Consider the following 21,088-nt stretch of genomic DNA (forward strand, 5'->3'; position numbering starts at 1 on the left):
AATTTGAGTGAAAAGTTGAATTGAAAAATAACAAAAAAATAATTAAAAAAAGTTTGAAGATCAACACACATAGAGGATAATATACTAGACTAATAAATCTGACCAAAAATTATCAAATATGACCATATTGTCCTTTGAAATTAGGAATTGTGATATGAGAGTCAAGATCCATATTTCATCACACACATAATATTGCTTAACAGGAAATATATCACCCGAGAGGACTTCCTTGTAAATCACAATGGCGATGTTGTGATCTTTCTACTGCGACTGAAGGGATGAATATTTCATCAGGGTATACGATGACCTTTGATGTCATTTTTATGTGGAAACAGTTTGACTTGAGAAGAAGGCATCGCCATGTTTTTGTGGTGAGACTGGTACAGTGACAAAATTCAGAGTCAGAGAATGAGAAAAACAACAAGAGAAGCGATCGCAAAAAGCAATAAAGGTGTGCTGTTTTTCCCTAGCAGTGGGAAAATTATTTTTTTACCATATATGAATCATCAACATCCGCATAACTAACACCTTCACCTCAGAAACGTGAATCAAACTTTTCACAGAAATAAAGAAAAATAAATACATTGACATATTTCATAATAATATGGAAACAATTACAGTTACAAGTGTTGTAAATAATGAAAACATAGACTAAATTAGATTCTGTCAGGGTGCATGTACACTATTTATAGGCAGTGAGAATGACATAGGAGCAGTGACGGCCGTTATTTCTTGTCAACAATTCTGCTGATTGAAAATGGAAGTGAAGATTTCTTAATCCCAACTTTCCTGTTAAGATACACACAATTTAAATAAGTAAATACAAAAAACAACAATAAAATTATTCCACACATAAGCACAAATAAATGAACAAATATTAATAAGTTATCTTACGTTAAAATTTTGTCTTTCACCGAAGGATCTGTAAAAGAAAAGAAAACAATAATAATTTCCTCTCTGTTTACTTGCATTGTTGTATATCAGTTCAAGGACTTTGATGAATGCTAGTTTGTTAGTCAGGAATGAGGATGCTGCTTACATTTGCGGTTGCAACATTTGATTTTCTTGATGCAGATCTGCACCAAACAGAGAAGCACGAACAATCCCAAGATCCCAAACGCCACGGCTATCCCAATTGACACTGATGTGGAGCTATCTGGAAGATGCCATAACATAATCAGCTCAAAATATGTGTATAAACTATAGCACACCATTACATTACAAGGCAAAACCACAGGTTTTTTTATTATTATTAAACACAATTAAACACATTGTTAACTAGCTAAATTAAACTACATCAACTTGTTGAGTGTGTATATAAGGATGTTAACCATGACAAAATAATTGACTGGCCAGTTTACTGTGACAGAATGCATGTAACTATACAACAGCATGGTCCATTAAAAACCCAATTATGACAGTAGCATGTCCTAAAACGTGCCTACTCTTTTACACACTCAAAAGTATGCACTTTTTCTTCACAAAAAGAGTACATGCTTATATTTAAGTATAAGCAAACTGGTACACAGCACTAGACTCTCTCATATCATCAAAAATGATCCATGTGCAGTTTTGTTGTGGTTGTTGACTACAATAAATAAATAAAAATACTTACCCTGTTGAAAAAAAACAGCATATGCTGGTTAGGTATGTTTTGAAGCTGGGATGCTAGTTTGAGCGGGTCCTTTGCTGGTTTATGTTTAGGTCATGTGCTGGTCTTAAGCTGGTTGGACCAGCTAAGGACCAACTTAAACCAACAAAGGACCAGCTTAAACCAGCAAAGGAGCAGCATGAACCAGCAAAGGACCAGCTTAAACCAGCTTAAACCAGCATCCCAGCTTCAAATCCTACCTAACCAGCATATGCTGTTTTTTTCAAAAGGGTAGTCACTCCATTAATTCTCCTTTTTGTGCTCTTGAAATATAGGCTATTAAAGAACAAGGAAAGCACACCACGTATAACGGGTTTTAAAAGAATGACATATCAAACAATAATCAGTTGCTATATAATGCTACTTGTTACTGACTGCTGCCATTTTGGTTGTTTTTTATGTGACATCACGACAGTCAAGTGCAGGAAGTCTGTGATTTTATTGTCCAAACTTGTGACTAAGAGTTTGACAAAAAAAAAAAAAAAAAACGCATACATATTTACTAGATATAACACACTATTAATCACAATGATTGCTGGTTATGAATGCTAAGTGCTAATTGCTCAAATCTATATAATGAATACATGTATTATGCAATGTTAAAAGTTGAACGAATGCACAAAATACATTGACACAACACTAACATACTGTCTCTGAACATTTTAAATGTATTAATGTTGACAAAAAAACACATTCAATATATTCACATTTATTCATTCAGCTGCTACAAAAAGCTTATCTGTGAACAGCAATAGCCACACCCTGAGAAAATGTGTTTCTTACCCATGATGCCTTTTTCCTGTGAGCAGCTGCACGTTTTTACAATGTGCTCAGAAGAAAAGTTAGATATTAATTTTTACATACAAAAATAAGTATTTTCCAAGTCTTTCTCTACAGTGCTAACTTTCTATGCTGCTAACTAGCCTTGTATGCATCTGTGGACCGGGTAAAGCTGACAGTTTCTAAACTGGTCTGTCTTCATTCTCTTTTTTTCCCTTTTTTTTGACATCTTGTAAAAGACCCACCCTTTTACATTGGTGCCTCTCATTTTCACCTGGCTATTATGACTTGAGCTTATTGGCTAGTTTGTTTTAGTGATGAGGACATTTCTTTCAGTCATGCCAAGACTGAGGCTACATTTCATTTTTCATTTGAGGTTATTTAAGGACGAATGGTTAGAATGTTTTCAGTTGAAATAAATGTTCTGTTCTGGTAAATGCGAAGTATGCCACAGCATGTCTTCACTAGGTCTTCTTATATACACCTACATTTGTCATCTAGTTTAATGTCACCTGTCTGGATATGAATCAGATGGAATGAGGTTTTGCATTCTCATTCATTACAGTGCAGACTTTGTGGGGGTGGATCGGTTTTAAGTGAACATGCATGTGTTTCGTATTGCCCTCTGCTGTTCAATAGATGAAATACAGGAGGCTGGTGGGCAACATGGTTGGTGGACATTAATACTACAAGTGCTTTTCTATAGTGGAGAGTGAAAAGTCTCGTCATCTCTACATGGACTTCCTCTCTCGGAATGCAATAAAATACCCTTTAATTCAACAGGGGCTTGTGTCAGACAGAACGGGAAACATAAGGAAGGAAATTCAAAACCAGAGAGATAAAGTTCAGCCTTGTGAAAGAGAAAGTGTTAAGCGTTTTTCCCCACCATGTTCAAGCCCAAGGCTTCAGATGAGAGTATTATTTACTAGTTAGTTAGTTCTGGAACATGTAGTTATATTAGTTTAGGCACTGTAGTTTTTTTTTTCTAGAAATATAACTACGTTACAGATTTTATATATTTTTTTGCTTCAGATGAGAGTATTATTTGAATTATTTGTAAAGTGAAACCAACTGAACATGACGAATGCTCCAGACACTAATTTATTGTTTTCCTTGTAGGAGAATTTATCTTTAGCATGACTTAAATCTGGAACATGTAGTTATATTTGTTCAGTTTCTAGAAATATATGTTGGAGAGACTTTGGGACTGTTAGGTTCTTATCAGGTAATGGATGAGTAAACCCCCCTGGGTGCCGGACAGAGCACCAATAATGAGGAGATAGGTTATTAGCTTTTGATGGTGTATTAGTAGAGAAAAGGAAGGGCCACAGAGGTACAATCAAAGGTGTAGATAGTCTGCAAAAATAAGTACAATAAATAAATTAATAAATTAAATATATAGATAAACAATAGTAACATTTACTGTTTCATAATGAAACCAAAGCATTCATAATTCACATAACTGGCATTTCTCTGCTGAATATACAGTTAAATGAAGGGAGACAAGGTATTTCAGAGAAAACTACAAGTCATGAGTGATCATTTGTCCCTATGAACATAAAGCTCCCATATATGGATAGAATAGTGGCGCATATGAGTTACATTTGCATAAACAGAACAAAACTCACTCGTTTTGTATTGTAGCAGCTTAACAGAACAACATCACGTCATTAAGACATCATAACACTGATTTACATCTTGATAAAGAATGAATAATCACACGTGAATTAATATTCCCAATCTGAATACTACAGAACGATCGTTACAGGACATGTCTGGGCATGTTCATATGGTACAAACGCATATAACACTGTAGTGATCACTGTAAGCACAAATATAAATAAAATAGGCTTACTTTGTGGTCATTGACTGACACCTTGATATTAAATCTGCAGCAATCTCCACGGACAAACTGGAAGTATTATCCTTGCAGCTGATAGCTCGGACAGAGCACACAAACCCAGCAAACAGCGGCAGCTCATCAAACTACACTCCCCTCTACCGTAGTACTATTACGACTCCAGTTTCATAATAAAGGTCCCTCTTACAGGAGCCTTTAATACAGCCGCCCCAAAGATGTGGAGCATCTTTACTTCCATGAAAGGCGACTTAACTAGTCAGTGTTGGGGCCTTAAGTCCATCCTTTGGTAAGGCTGGCAGGATGGCCTGGCGAGCTACTGATCGGGTATAAACTTGACCCTTTATCAACACATCAGCTGACCTAATAATACCCTATGGGCTTTGGTGGGTCTTGATCACTCGTCCTACAGGCCATAAGCTTTGAGGTAGTTGGGGGTCTACAATCATAATAAATGTCTGCTCCTTCAGTTTGGGAGGAGAGGCTTGCCATTTCTGCCGGGTTTGGAGGCTAGGGAGGTAGTCCCGTATGAACCTGGACTAGAATCGATCCGCTAGGACCTGGGAATGTCTCCAGTGCCGGTGACTCAACATCTCTGGTTCGGGATAAACAACTTGAGGCAGAGATCCATCGGGCCGCCCCATGAGGAAACTGTTTGGAATTACTGGGTCAGCATCTGCCACGTCTGATGACACGTACCCTAAGGGTTTTGAGTTTAGGAAGGCCTCCACTTCCAGCAAGACGTCATTAAGACCTCCTCTGGTACTGACTGTGCACTCAAAACTGTGTATAAGGCAGATGTCAGGATCATGGACTGTCTGTGTCATGTTTTGCCCCTGTTTCTGTTCCCTTATTTGGTCATGTTCCTGTCCTCGTTTTGTTAATTAGTTGATTAGTCATCCCATACACCTGTGTTTCCCCAATTTAAGTCTATTTAAGTCCTAGTCTGTGCAGTCTGTCTCAGTCGGTTCTACTCGTTACGTTGATGTGTTTCCTGCTGTCTCCAGTGTTGATGTATCCTGTGTTCCATAGATTAAATACTGTTTCGTTTATTCCTCATCTCCATCGTTCCTGCCATAACAGATTGTGACAGAAGAACCGACCAATAACAGTTACCTCTGTGTTTTCCCCTCCGTTTGTTTTCTCATTTTTCTCAGTGTTTTTGTTTACGTTGTGTTTCCCTCATGGATGCCCTCCTTCGCCCAGAATTTCTCCTCCTCCTGCTCCGTCACCATGGCTGGAGAATCCCTCAACTCTGCCTCCAGCCTACGAGGCCCGGACTCCTCACCTCCACCGTCAGCCGTCGATCCACTAGCTCCACCGGGCTCCCTCGTCCCTCCGGCTCCGCCTTGGTTGTGCGTCGACCCACCATCGCCTCAGGACTCCGCTCCTCCAGCTGCACCTCGTCACTCCATCCCACCGGCTCCGCCTTGGTCGCCAGAGCCCTCGGCTCCATCCTTCATCACCTCCCTGGTCTCGCCTTAGTCGCCAGAGCCCTCGGCTCCATCCTTCATCACCTCCCTGGTCTCTGTCTGCCAGCCCCCTCCTGGGTGTCTGTCCTCCTCCGGAGCCTCCTCCCAAGTTCCCACCCATGCCTCCTTCTGTTGTTGCTACAGTGCGAGGACGCACCCTCGGGAGGGGGTGTAATGTCAGGATCATGGACTGTATGTGTCATGTTTTGCCCTTGTTTCTGTTACCTTATTTGGTCATGTTCCTGTCCTCGTTTTGTTAATTAGTTGATTAGTCATCCCATAGACCTGTGTTTCCCCGATCATCCCCTGTATTTAAGTCCTAGTCTGTGCAGTCTGTCTCAGTCGGTTCTACTCGTTACGTCAATGTGTTTCCTGCCGCTCCAGTGTTGATGTACCCTGTGTTCCATGGATTAAAAACTGTTTCGTTTATTCCTCATCTCCATCGTTCCTCGCCATCACAGATTGTGACAGCAGATTTAACCGATCTCACTTCCCTCTCCCAAACTCCACCAAAATGGGGGGCCAATGGAGGATTAAAGCATAAGTGGATCCTCTGGCGGGCAAGATTACCCTGTATGTTAGGCACCAAACCAGCATAAGCTTCCCGTAACTCCCTTTCACCCCCACGGTAAGTTAGTACCTCGATCTAACCATATTTCTGCTGGCATTCCTCTCCTCGCAACAAACCTTCTTAAAGCCATGAGGAATGAGTCGGTACTCATACTAGGGAGTAGGTCTAAATGGACGGCTTGGGTGGTCAGACATTTAAAGAGAATACCCCAGCGCTTCTCTGTACATCTTCCAATTTTGACTAACAGTGGGCCAAAGCAGTCCATTCCACAATAATAGAAGGCAGGTTTGTAGAGCTGGAGGCGTGCAGCAGGTAGATCCGACATCTTAGGGATTGTCGGTTGGGCCCTTCAATTTTGACATTCTGGGCAGTTGCGTTGAAACCTGCGGACAGCTTCGCAGCCTTGGAGAATCCAATAGTATCTCCGTATTTCCCCGAACAACCGTTCCGATCCAGGATGATGTAACTGGTCATCATAATGATTAATAATCAAACGAGTGACAGGATGGTTAGAATCCAAAACCAGAGTATGTAAAATGGAGTCATCGATGCCTGCAGTTCTCCGTAAACGACCTCCCACCCTTATCAGACCACTGAATGGATCAATTTCAGGGGCTAGAGTAACTAATCGACTCCTGGACCTAACTGGCTTCCCAGTCTCTAACAGTTTATAATCCTCAGGTAAGGATTCCTGCTGCACCCATTTGAGGATGTGGACCTCAGCCTGGCGGTAATCCTCAGCCTCTGGAGAAGTCCCTGGAGCCAAGTGGGCCTGAAGTTCTTGGGCAGTAACATCCAATTGTTCTTGCCAGCTGTTGTAGTTCCAACCATCAATCTTACCAGACGAGGGAGGAAAGGTATTGATCCCACAGAACGTAGATTTCCGTAGTTCAATCTGGTCTTCCCTGGTTTCAGTCTTAGGGATTACTGACCATTCTTTGGGATCTTGGAGGAGGAAAGAGGGTCCTTGGGACCATCGGTTCGGCACAGCAAGGTATTGGAGAGGTCTTCCCTTTGTGAGGTCATCAGCTGGGCTGTCTGCAGAACTTACATGATGCCAGGAACACTTCTCCATCAGCTCCTGGATCTCAGTGATTCTGTTCCCCACAATGACTCGCTAACAGCAGGACTCAGAATTCATCCACTGGAGGACCGTAGTTGAGTCTGTCCACAGGGAAATTGGTACTTGATTGGTAGGGTTAACTCATTTTCAAGTAATTTAGCCAACTGTGCCGCAACTAGACTACCACAGAGTTCCTGTCTTGGAATGGAGAAGGCTCGTTTAGGAGTGACATGTGAGCGTGCTATAAGGAATGACCGGTAGGTCTTACCATCCTGATCAGTAGTCCGGAAGTAAGTCACCGCTCCATATGCCTGCTCCGAGGCATCCAAGAAAATATGTACCTCATGGGTAACTTCATCCATCCCAAATTCAGGAGGGACATAAGACCGGGGAAAGGAGATACAAGGAAGGTATCGGAGTTCTTCCTCCCATGCATTCCAGGACTGGAGGAGCTCAGGAAGTAGGTTGGGGTCATCCCACCCTCTCTGCTTGTTCCACAGCTGCTTAATGATAACTTTTGCCAGAGTGGAATAAGGTAGAAGCCATCCCAGGCGGTCGTATTGGGTAGCTAGGACCTTATAGATGTTCCTCAAAGTTGGAGTCTCATAAATCACAGGTCGGTGTTTCTAGGACAAAGTGTCCGTCTGCCAGTTCCAGCTCAGACCCAGCGTCGATTCAGGGATGTCCGACTTCTCCTGTGTCAACCACAGCTCCACACTTGCAGCTCGGGCGTGGGAAGGTAGGTGACTCAGCACAGTAGGATCATTGCTGGCCCATTGGCGAATTTCGAATCCAGCTCCGGAAAGGATATTTCGTAGTCGATCAACCAAGTTCCGAGCCTCATCTGCAATAGGCAGGCTCTGCAGGCAGTTATCGACATAGAAACACCTCTCCACTGAAAACCGGATTGCCTCATCCATTAGGGGGTGTTGCTGATGCTGTAGTGCATTGGTAGCACAACACGTACTGGAGGTTGTGCCGAAGGGTAATACCTGCCACTCAAGAATCCTGGGTACCTCATCCATCTTCAGGTCCCGCCAAAAGAAACGGAGTAGAGGACGGTCCTCAGGTATAAGGCGAACCTGATGGAACATCGCCTTAATATCCCCACTCACTGCCACAGGATGTTCTCTGAAGCGGACAAGGATGCCCAACAGTGAGGCCCCGAGGGTGGGTCCTGGCAGCAGGTACTGATTAAGGCTTTGTCCCTGATACTAATAGGAGCAGTTAAAGACAAGGCAGAACTTCCCATTGTGACTAACGAGATGGTGGGGGATGTACCAGCATTCATGTGAATCAGGTATAGCACTGCCACAGGATGTTCTCTGAAGCGGACAAGGATGCCCAACAGTGAGGCCCCGAGGGTGGGTCCTGGCAGCAGGTACTGATTAAGGCTTTGTCCCTGATACTAATAGGAGCAGTTAAAGACAAGGCAGAACTTCCCATTGTGACTAACGAGATGGTGGGGGATGTACCAGCATTCATGTGAATCAGGTATAGGGTCAGTTACCTTCCTAACAGTTCCTGTCTCAATGAGTTTCCTCATCTCCTCTTTATAGACCTCAGCTTTTACAGGCTCCTTCAGCAGACGCCTCTCCACACTGTGAAGGGTAGGTAGGACTGATTCTTTAGGTGCATTCAACAAAGGCATGTCCTTTCGCTGCAGTAGAGGTGTAGCCAACTGGTTGATTCCTTCCATTTCCAGGGTAAGAGACTTACGGTCAAGCAGCTGAAGAGCCTCCTGATCCTGCTTAAACCGGGTTACCTCGTTGCCCTCCCACTGTGGAACCGTATCCAACTGCCACAGTCATTGAACGTTCTGAAGGAGTTCACCCTGAATTGGAGCCATGGAGGTTAGCAGACATTGCCTTGGGGTAGGGGGACACCCCATAGAAGGTATAGGAGCCTGGAGTGTCCATCCTAGGCGTGTGTGAACTTCAGCTTGTGCACCTGGGCCGCCCCATCGAACAGGCTCTGTCGGGGTTATGAGATGGGCTGATCTGAACCGATGAGAAGTAAAGATTGGACATCAGTGAGTGTACGGATGGGAAGACCATGCAGATGTCTGTACTTCTGCTTAGCAAAGGATGCACACTGGCTCAGGTAATGCTCAGTCTTATCACAGAAAGGACAATAACATTTCACTTTGGCAGGCTTGGTTTATGAAACAGGACCTTTCTGATGGACGGGAGTCTCAACTGGGGATTCTCCAACTCCATGCAGAATGGTCACGGTTCTCTTCCCTGAATCTGATTTGGCATGCAAAAACTTGGACATCGGCTCAGTATCATAACTGTGACACCAAGTTTGGTAACAAAGCCAGTTTGGAAGATCAACCAGATTAGGGGTTGTGCCAGGTTGGCGGAACATATGCCGACGAAACTCAGCTTGCTGCGTTTCATTCTTGCCTCCTCCAGCTTAAGGTGATCCACTAAGATCTGATATTTGAATAGTTCTGTCCCATCTGGGGGAAGCAGGTTCTCCAGAGCTATCCGGAGCCGAGCGAACTCACCAGGATCAGGCCGGTAGGACTTAGGAATCGTAGGAGAAGGTCCCTGTATACACATTCAGACCCAGAATAAGGTGCTACAGGACGTAGGCCGGGCTCTGCCTTTGGTGCAAAGGCTGGAGGATTCGAATGAGCAGGTACCGAACTGAATTGCGAAGAAACAGGCACGGTTGTGAGGTTAGCAGTTAAGGGCATGGCCGCAGATGTGAGTAACTCTCGAAGCTCTTTAGGGGTAGGAGGTGGGGGGAGCCCACATGCGTCAGGAGCATAAGGCTGAGTAGGGTGTGTTTCAGTAGCCGGGAACACAAAGGAATACTTTCTAGTCTCTGGCATCACCGGTTGGTAAACAGTGGCACCCATGTCGGATAGTGCAAGGTCACCCACCTGGTTCATGAAGTCAACGTCAGGCTCAGGCCATGGCGGTGGGGGAAGATCAGCAAAATTTCCATCCTCCACTAAAGGTGTGGATTCATACTGCCTCACAGGAGGACTGGATAACTGCAACGCCGGTGGCTGTGCTGGTGAGAGATTCTAACCTCTGGTTTGACTAAGGTCAGCTCGAAGGGACTGAACAACTTGAACTAATTATCTGACTTCCGCATGGACTTCTCTCAGCTCCCTCAGATCTGCCTGGAAAGTCTGATGAGTCTGTATTAGTTGTGCATGCTCATGACGCAGGTGCTGTAGTTCACTGGAAATGAAACCAGCTGCTTGAGGTGAGCAGAAGGATGGCTGATGGAATTTAGCATGCTGGTCTAGGCTGATAATTTGAGGACATGATCTGCCTAAAATATCCTTAAATTACACATTTGTGGTACTTGCCTAAAATGAGGCCTTTTGAAACTGTGTTTTGGTAGGAGGCATACAAGATCTGCCTTTGTACAAACAGTGCACAAAATATGAAATGCAACAGGTATAATTGATTGATTGTATGATTGATTTATTGATTTATTTAATATTTTTGTATAATAATATAATATAATGTAACTTAAATCTAACAATGACCCACTGATTGTTATCCTGCCTATTTACAATGTTACTTAAAAATAAATAAAAAATGTAAACATTAAATTGAGTTAAAATGTGTTGTTTAATGTGATAATAGATACTTACAGGGGAAAAAAATCAATCAATCAATTAACAAATTTGGACATGAAATATTTAATTATTTTATAAATTATTTTTAGATTGTGCTAATAATGATACTTTGGATTAACATGAGACACATGGAACTTTTACATAATATGATATGACATGATATGATGTACTGTAATATAATAATATAATATAATATTTAATGCAAATTTGATAAAATAGCTGATTATTTCTGACAACTTATGAAGTGCCTATCTTTTGATTGAAACATCTACTCTAACACTCAGATGTGTCCTTCTGTATAATTATTTATGTAAGTATGAGTAGAGATTCACATCCTATTTTACTTTGGTTTTGCTGAAATGATTCAACACATCCCGGTAATGCAGTGTATCGTCTGGACCAATCAAACACACAATATATATTTTGTTTTTATATTTAACAAATACTCTGTACCCCCCCTGCAGCAGTAATCTGAGCCCATTTTCCTGCATATGAGATTCCAGGATATGATAAAAAAATAACTTCCTTTTATCTCATTCCACAGAATGTAAGATACACTACAACAAAAAGATGACAGGAATATAGGGACAATGACATTGGTGGGAAAAAGGAAAGACAGAGGCATGGGTCGGTTATAAAGAGGCTTGATTCTGAAATGTATGTTTGTTCTGAAACTGGTTTGCCTCATGAAGACTCATTTCCATGAACACAGAGGACGACATAGTGGAACATATAGGATCTATCACATCCTGCCAGTCTTCATCAACATCAGATCCTTTTGGAATACAGATCAGAATTGTATTTACAACAGTAAGGTCTTGTTTAGTTTTTCTATTGGTTGTTTATTTTTATTTTATTATTTATTGATTTTTTATTAATTTATATTAAATGTTAGTTAATGTTTGTCATTATGTAAGACATAAACTTTTCCAAAAAGAAAACACATTTAATATGTAAAACATCTGATATTGCTTAAGATGTTTAATAGAATTGGACATGTAATTGTTCTGCGGGTTGTGATTAATAGCAACATCATAATAATTAAATTTAATGAAGTTATATTTACTGTAGACTTTAAGTAAGTGTGTGTCTTTGTATCCGGCAGGGTGTGAGTAGAGTTTTCCACTTAACATAACAGGACGTTTAAAAATTGAATTTAGCAGAAAACAATCAGGAAATAATTGATTCCACAGATGTATGTATAATTATTAATGTAAGAATAAGTAGAGATTCACAACCTATTTTAATTTGGTTTTACTATAATGATGCAACAGATCTATGGACATTTGCTTATATTTATATTGATATTGTACAATATTCCAGTAATGCTAAGAGCACCTTTTTCTGTATATCAGATGAATATGATTTATTCCTCTAAACCAGCTTGATCTGCTAAACACTAAAATCAATTCCAATCCAATATACAGTGCAGTGTTTAATATACTTCACTCATTGTTTTAACCTTTAACCAGCACTGCTGTATGGCATCAGTTTTACAACCAAAGCTGTTTTTATTCCTATTTTTCATATTTAAGCAACATCCTTATTCGTATTCATTGGCTTTGTTTTTCACATTTCTGCTCAGTTTTAAAGTAATTTGAAATACAAAAACAAAGTGAGTCACTGAGTCACGTGGTACTTTAGTATCTCTGCATCATAACAGTAGCTGAGCGACTTGCTTTGTAACGATGGCAGTCTCAACAACATGTTTAGCAAGGTAAACATATCTGGTCGTGGCTATATGTTAAACAAAGGCCTTGTCATTGGAATTCATTAAACACGGTTACCTAATGCAAGACTGAGATGTTCAGCAGTATCATGGGGTCATACTCATCAAGGAGAGGTCACACTGACCTGGCCCTTAACAGAAATATGATCACTCTCCCACTGATAACTTTCACTGATAACCTTTTCGCTACATCTCACTCAAGGTTTAGAGTCCTCTCTCTTTTTATAGAAAGAAATAAGAGTGATAAGAGAGCACAAGGGTCAACTGATTATGGATCTGGTTCACTTGATTATATAATGGTTTATTGTTTGTTTACCTTTGAGCTATTGCAAAGTTTACTGATTTGACCAGCGAGTTTAGAAAATGAGATGAGAGCTTGTTTCTATTTATAGACTCTGAAGTTGAATTCATGATGTGAGTATCGAGTTTCTGGCATTATGAGGTAAAATGTGAATTTGAGGCAAATTCTTAAGTCATGTTGAGTAACTTTACCTCTAATAGGAAATAGTATAAGGGTGTTTTCACATATAGTTCGTTTTAAAAGAACCAAACCCAGTTCACTTAACGTGAACCAGAAAGAGAACCAGCCGAAAGTGGCCTCAGTCCTTTTGGTGTTCACAATCTATTGGACTCAAAAGAGAACCCAGTTCTTTTTTTGGTCCTCATCAGCAATGAAGAGATCTCAGACCCTTTCTGGTTCACACCACAACTTTATAAGAACTCAGACCCCAGCTTTCTGTGCAGCAGTGGATTTTGGGTATTCAAGATGGCGTCTTCACATGTTGTCATCACATGGATGTGGCACATTTTGAAGCTAATGACAAACAGAGAAAGAGTCAGGCAAAGCAGAACTAAAGGAAAGCATCTGAAAAAACGGAAGAGGAAAAGGATAGCAACTAAAAATATTTTTTTTCTTCCAACACTATCAACAACTGCTGCTGCTTGCAACAGGACTGCTTGTGACAAAATAAACACTTTTATATTTTTATGGGTTGAGGAGAATTGGCGTTTAATGTAATCATCTTTCCAAATTTCAATAAGTGCACAACTCTCCTCCTGGGACCACACAACCCCACAACCTGCCATGCTGAAAAGTTTTTTTCTGTTGTTACAGCAGTGACGTAACATGGCTGCAGGTATGGCAAGTCTCCAGGTACACATGTCGAAACGAAACGCAAAGCGGACCGGGATCTCATTGCTTTCGCATATCACGAAGATATCGAACCACAGACATACCGTACTCAGACCACCTCCGTAGGTTGTCTGAGTACGGTTCACTTTTGGGTCCTTTTAGGGGGGTCTGAGATCACATGGTTTGTTCACATATACACGCTGAACTGCTCCGAGAGCGTTGAAAGGGTTAAACACCCTAAGACTCAATGTGTTAGTTTGTGCAGCTTATACCAGACGTAACAGGATTGCATTATCATCCAGCTGTGAAGAAATTATTAATCATATACAAGTGAAATTAATGAATCTAATTGAATCAAATCAAATCAAATGGAAACATACTAAATTGAACTGAATTAAGTGTTAATCTGGATTCACAGTCATAAACTACTCTGTCAGGTAGCATTTATGAAATTGAAGTAAAATGAGTCAAACCTAATTTAATCAAATCAAATGTGAATATGGCTTCACAGTCATACACTTTACACTGACAGATACATTTTTTTTTCACTTCAGGAGTGAAGTAAAGTGAAATTAACCCCAAACAAACTAAACTGAATTGAATCAAATCAAAATCAATCAAATGTGCAAATGGTTTCACAGTCATAAACTTCGCATTTTCAGTAGTGAAGTGAGTGAAGTGAAATGAACCAAATTCAATCTAATCAATCCAAATGAAATGTGAACTTAAATTCAATCAAATGTGAATATGCTTTTACAGTCATGAACTTTACTTTTAGAGATATTGTTTTTCTTCACTTCAGGACTGAAGTGAAGTGAACCGAACCAAACTGAATCGGACATAACATGAGCAATGACACAACAGCATGATATGGTCAGTTATTTCATTGTGAAAAACCGGGAGATTCCTGATTTACATTAATAACCAATTTTATGAGCAGTCCTCATTAAAATACTTAAAGTACAGCATAATTACAATGATAAACTACTAGTCATAGCCACCAAAATCAGCTTGAAAGAAGATCCGGGAAATTGAGAGCCATTTCAGCAAAAACTGTGCAGACAGCATCCCTGAACCCAGTTTAACTTGTAATCCTGCTCAACCACACACAAGATATGGCCCTGTCCCAATGAGGAAGTGAATGCAGCAGGGTGGAGCAACATATCTAGGTGAGATGGGCGGCGGTATCTGCTTACATAGGTGAGGGTTTTGATCGTGAGCAGGGAAACTCCAAACAAATCTGCACAAGACAGAGGCTGGAAAAGAGGAATTTTTCAAAAGACAGAATCTTGCAGCGTGGGCAGATCAGGTAGCAGTAATTGTTAAGTGAAAGACAAGACGAGGAAGAAGTTACAGAAAAAGAAGCATAGTGCGTTAAGAAAAGGAAGATTGCAGAAAGAGGTATCTTCTGCTGGCATAGAAGTGGTTTCTGTGGTTTCTACTGCCCAGTCTGCTGTGGTCGCGACCGGCAGATTGCAGGAACGTGTCGACAGCAGTGATAAAACCATGAGGGTGAGTGTGAACTGATTTTTTTTCTACTCAGAGAAAGTTTTTCTGTGCAGTTATTAGCGTAAGGGGGTATTACCACCACGTAAAATGACCTTAATAGGTGCAAACTAATGTAGTCAGAACAAATGTATGTATGTAACAAATGTACTTTTGGATGCCATGGATCTGTTGAGAATTGTGCGATTATTGTACATTTGCTATAAACTTGCAGCAATTTGCTTTAATGCTGATAATTCTCTCATCATGTACTCACCTTTATGTCATGCCAAACTCATTTGACCAGCAGATTTACTATCATATGGACAGCAGATTTATTATTAAAAGCAGTTGTTATTAAAATGTCAATGGTTCATTAAAAATCTAGCCTATATGTTTATACAACAGTTAGTTGTGTTACCTGAATTGTTGTGAGTCCAACAGCACTGGAATTGACGTGCTACATCCGTCATGTTGTCCTTGTCATGTGATGACCTACATTGTCAGCTGCATCGCTTCACAACTTCTCTCCTGTGGTCTTATGTGATAGTAAAGATCAGATGTGCACTTCAGAATCTCGCCAGAAATAGTAGAACGTTCTGCCTGCTGTTTTATGAATTTGGACATAGCACTTTTTTTCACATACTGTTTTTCACCTACTATAGTAGGATAATCTGTAGTATTCAGACTACCAGTCTGTGTGTTAGTGATGGGGATTTTTCGGTGACTCTTCTGCAGGTTACATTGTTAGGCCAGTTGGTGGCAAGTAATTGTCTTAATTTTTCATTCAAAGAACGAAACATGTGAAAGTCTCATGACTGAGTCATTGAATTCATTAAAAAAATAATCACTATGGAGCAAAACAAGTGACTATGAATAAGTCACTGAATAATTTACTCAACCTACACTATTTATTCAAAAACACAGAATCATAGGAACGAAACACTTCTACTGTGTGTTGGGGTTCGGATTTGGCTGCGTTTGCAACTATTTTTATTGGTGGATGAACAATAGACAAAGTGACTGTCTCTAAAATGTAAGTTTTCTCGATATTAACTTCTTAAAAAAATGGTAACACTTTATATTAAGGAGCACTATTAACTGGCATGGATATTACTAGCATATTGGCTGTTTATTAGTACTTATAAAACACATATTAATGCCTTATTCTGCATGATAACTTAACAACTACCTTACTAACTAACTATTCATATACTAGCACTAGTAATATTTAGGGAATCATGAGATTTGGACCTTAAAATATAGTGTGCCCAAAAAAAAAAAAAAACCTTATTAGAAACAGCTCAAGTCATTGTTTTTAGTTCTGAAGATATGTTTTTGCATTGGTAAAGGAGACTTGGATGCATGTTTTGAACTAGCAATAAAAGATCCTGAATATGCGGCACAGAAATAGACAGTCATATAAAGCCATACCTTGTGGATGTGATAGGCTATTGTTTTGTTTTTTTTGTGCTTTATGGTGACTCCACGTGAGACATCCATGTTGGTTCAAAAATCCCTACTTTGCATTTCAGTCATTTGAATAGGTCTGGTTCCTGAAGCAAAGGTGCATGTGAGATTAGTATGCCTAAAGTTTTAACTTCAAAAACTGAGATGTTAATAACAATGCTTGGCTGCAGTTTAAAAGGAGCTATTGGGTTGGCATGTGTAACTAATCTGCTTTAGCATGAGCCGGCTTTGATACCTCTCACCTGAGAAATCTGTTTTGTGCCTGTCAGGTATATTGTTCTGTTGGTCTCCTCATTCAAAGAACGAAACATGTGAAAGTCTCATGACTGAGTCATTGAATTCATTAAAAAAATAATCACTATGGAGCAAAACAAGTGACTATGAATAAGTCACTGAATAATTTACTCAACCTACACTATTTATTCAAAAACACAGAATCATAGGAACGAAACACTTCTACTGTGTGTTGGGGTTCGGATTTGGCTGCGTTTGCAACTATTTTTATTGGTGGATGAACAATAGACAAAGTGACTGTCTCTAAAATGTAAGTTTTCTCGATATTAACTTCTTAAAAAAATGGTAACACTTTATATTAAGGAGCACTATTAACTGGCATGGATATTACTAGCATATTGGCTGTTTATTAGTACTTATAAAACACATATTAATGCCTTATTCTGCATGATAACTTAACAACTACCTTACTAACTAACTATTCATATACTAGCACTAGTAATATTTAGGGAATCATGAGATTTGGACCTTAAAATATAGTGTGCCCAAAAAAAAAAAAAAACCTTATTAGAAACAGCTCAAGTCATTGTTTTTAGTTCTGAAGATATGTTTTTGCATTGGTAAAGGAGACTTGGATGCATGTTTTGAACTAGCAATAAAAGATCCTGAATATGCGGCACAGAAATAGACAGTCATATAAAGCCATACCTTGTGGATGTGATAGGCTATTGTTTTGTTTTTTTTGTGCTTTATGGTGACTCCACGTGAGACATCCATGTTGGTTCAAAAATCCCTACTTTGCATTTCAGTCATTTGAATAGGTCTGGTTCCTGAAGCAAAGGTGCATGTGAGATTAGTATGCCTAAAGTTTTAACTTCAAAAACTGAGATGTTAATAACAATGCTTGGCTGCAGTTTAAAAGGAGCTATTGGGTTGGCATGTGTAACTAATCTGCTTTAGCATGAGCCGGCTTTGATACCTCTCACCTGAGAAATCTGTTTTGTGCCTGTCAGGTATATTGTTCTGTTGGTCTCCTCGAAGGGCCTGAAAGTGAATTATATTTTACTTGAATGTAGAGTAACAACACTTAAAATGGCATGGAGTCAATAATGGCTGCCGTATGACTAGATTGTGTTCACAAAGCAATAGTACCAGACCAAGCTGAAAAAAACAGTATAAGTATATATCCAGATATACTGGACGAGGCGAACAACGCTAAAGGACAAAACATATAAGCTATCTATCATTTTCTTGCCTGACATTGTGCTTTTGTGCAGTTGTTTGTTGTAATTTAATAGTTTGTAGTCGACTGTCACTCTTCCAAAAACAGACACGATCCTGTTTTACAGCTTATACATCTTTTCTCTCTGGTTCTGTCTGGTTTTAGATATTGTGTTGCACAATTTACTGTAAACATTGTTACTGAGCTCTTGAACACTAGCCTTACCATGTGCATCCTGGTTTCTCTCTGCCCTGATCTCATTATGTGATAATGACCCATTTACATTGCACTTTCAGTCTCTCAAAGAACTTTCAGTGGTTTCAGTATTTGTTGAAATGGGATTCAAGCTCCATTGTTCACCTTTCACTTTGAATTTTACTTGTACTGTAAAATATCAGCAATATATTAGACAATTTCTAACAATACAATGCTGTATCTTTTTTTTACTGTGAAACCAATGCAGACTATGCTAATACAACAAATTACTATAAAAAGAACCACATTGTGTTGCAATGTGGGATAATATTGCAAATAGTTTAATTATGAGGATTACTGCTCCCTTTGACCGGGATCTTTGACCTATGGTGGATGTTATGTGTTAAAGTGTGTTAAAATAATTGTATAACCAATTAAGGGTGGATTTGGATTAATTAATTAATTAATTAAAAACTGCATTGCAACACAATAAACTGTTAATACTGCAGATTTAAATAAATTAATTAATTAATTTGTGGTTGTGGAGTTGTAAGACCCGAAATAATAACTCTCACAAAACAGATGCCCTGCAACAAAACAATACACTTTCAAATCTGAAGAAAATATCTCAAAGAAAACCATTTGTGCAACTGTCCCTCCACCCATCCTTAAGTCCCCTCCTTCCCTCCTGGCCATATGGCTCTGGTCACTAAAAGCTGACTTAGAAGTGTCAAGAACTCAAGTTACTATACTTACATATTGTGGTTATTATATCTTAAGAATGGTCTCAATTTCACAGCAGTCACTTATATTACGAGAAAGACTGAAAACCTTTTGAAGAATTATGTTCTGCTGTCAGAGGTGGGTCTCCCTCAGGGTCTGTGAGAATATTTTCCCATCGCTGACCAGGTGTGACCCTTGGGTCACAGGATCCTGACAAACCAAAAGGCCTTTTATGTTTTTGCAACTGATTGGAAGATTTTTTGTTCTGGTCTGGATAGATAAATGAATTGGCAAAACACTATCGGGGGATTGTGTAACTAGAAAAACCTCTCTGGAGTTCTGGATCCAAATCTCTCAAATGCTACTATGTGTCTCTAGGCTGTCAGGTATGCATCTCTCACTCTTAGATTCATCTTTGAGCAATTGATGTTATGCATTTATCTGGATTGGAACATAATTTAAGTCTGAATTGGATTATAATTGTTTAATTATTTAATTGTCATGATACATTTTACCTGACAAATAAAATTTTATATTTGATTCTGATCTCTTCTGAAATCATTATTACTAGTAGATTAAGTGGAGTCTGGTATTACCGCAAATCTGCTTGCAGGATAGGTCAAACTGAAGGCCCAGTGAATGGAGCATGTGGCACATCGTGTGGGACCTCCTGATTTCTGTCTATCACTGATTTAGCAAGTTGCAGGTGCGTGACTAAGGAAACGACACTTTTATGTATGAGTGAGAAATTGGCAAACGACTTAAAGGTATTAGATCACTCTCCATCCTATGACTAAATATAGAACTGGCGAGTTTTGGTCCCTAATGAACGAATAATTGAAAGTATGTGATGTCCAGAATAATCAAATATCTAAATGAATACTTAATCAATATTTGTGATCAGATCTTAATTAGAAATACAGCCTAAATATAATGATCACTTAAAAACTGGAGCCAGATTAAACATCTAGACTCTCTTTAGCTAGACTAAAATTGAAACTAAATTCTGATAAATGAAGTGAACTTTGCAGAAGAGCAAGTGAAACACCTACAGGCACTATACCTTCGCCCATGCTGTTGGATTCCATCGTTGGGCCAATTGGGAGGACCTTACAAAGTGTTCTGAGAATATTGTATGAATATTGTATAGTATGTATCAAATCTCTTTTGATTTTAGAAGGCAAATGTATGTTTAAGGTGTGTCATCTCATTGTGGTTGATAAATTAAGAAGGAGAAAAACGAACACACCCAAAATCTAAGTCCGTATTGAAAACTCTGTGGATGCTGCATTATGAATGCTTTGTGTCAATACAACTTCCATCATGTAAGAAGTCAGCCATACAACTTGTTGTACACATGCACATATACAAGCACCAGAAATTCAGAACCTATCACACCCCATTCTTGACCTCAATTCATAGAGCTTATGAAACTATCAGTGAAACTAATCAGTTTGTGACTCCCAATGACATTGTTTAGAGGCTCATTAGAAAGGCATGGGTGCCATAACTTATGGCTGCTATTAAGATAAACTGTAATTTAGATAATTTAAATCATGCAGTTTCTGTTAAACTGCCATTATTTCCATCATTAAAATTATTCAAATGTCATTTTGAAAAAAGCTGTTTGAAGATCTGTCTATTATTTATCTCTAAATAAAATTCTGGGGGATTCTGCTGATGCCAAAACTATGCAGAAGACAGCTTTGTAGGTTCATTTTCAAATATTGTATCACAAATAAGATAAATTAAACCCAATTTAATATTTGACACACACAAACGCACACACACACACAGACACATACACACACACATATGTATTGACATATTGGTTGCTAATTATGCTGCATTTGTTCTTTGGCAAATCTGTGTGTGTGTGTGTGTGTGTGTGTGTGT

General features: G+C 39.5%; 1 protein-coding gene and 1 long non-coding RNA gene across 3 annotated transcripts in view; one reads left to right on the forward strand and one right to left on the reverse strand.

Moving 5' to 3' along the window:
• LOC107561485 (uncharacterized) lies at positions 1-1,127 on the reverse strand. Its single transcript, XR_001605859.1, has 3 exons — positions 1,040-1,127; positions 895-922; positions 1-789 (listed from the first exon to the last, which is right to left on the reverse strand). It is a non-coding gene; the product is annotated as an uncharacterized lncRNA (long non-coding RNA).
• A 13,965-nt stretch (positions 1,128-15,092) lies between these two features.
• The window catches only part of LOC107561486 (transmembrane protease serine 4-like), a 16,225-nt gene continuing 10,229 nt past the window's right edge, over positions 15,093-21,088 (forward strand). Inside the window, exon 1 of one of the 2 annotated variants that reach the window (XM_016245940.1) lies at positions 15,093-15,375. In XM_016245940.1, the coding sequence (XP_016101426.1) occupies positions 15,370-15,375 (6 nt within the window). In that variant the 5' untranslated portion in view covers positions 15,093-15,369. Of the gene's footprint in view, positions 15,376-19,777; positions 19,899-21,088 lie in introns of those variants that run through there. The other variant, XM_016245941.1, reaches the window with a different exon arrangement.

This window comes from Sinocyclocheilus grahami, unplaced genomic scaffold (genome assembly GCF_001515645.1).
Source record: "Sinocyclocheilus grahami isolate Dianchi unplaced genomic scaffold, SAMN03320097.WGS_v1.1 scaffold775.1, whole genome shotgun sequence".
NCBI lineage: Eukaryota > Metazoa > Chordata > Actinopteri > Cypriniformes > Cyprinidae > Sinocyclocheilus > Sinocyclocheilus grahami.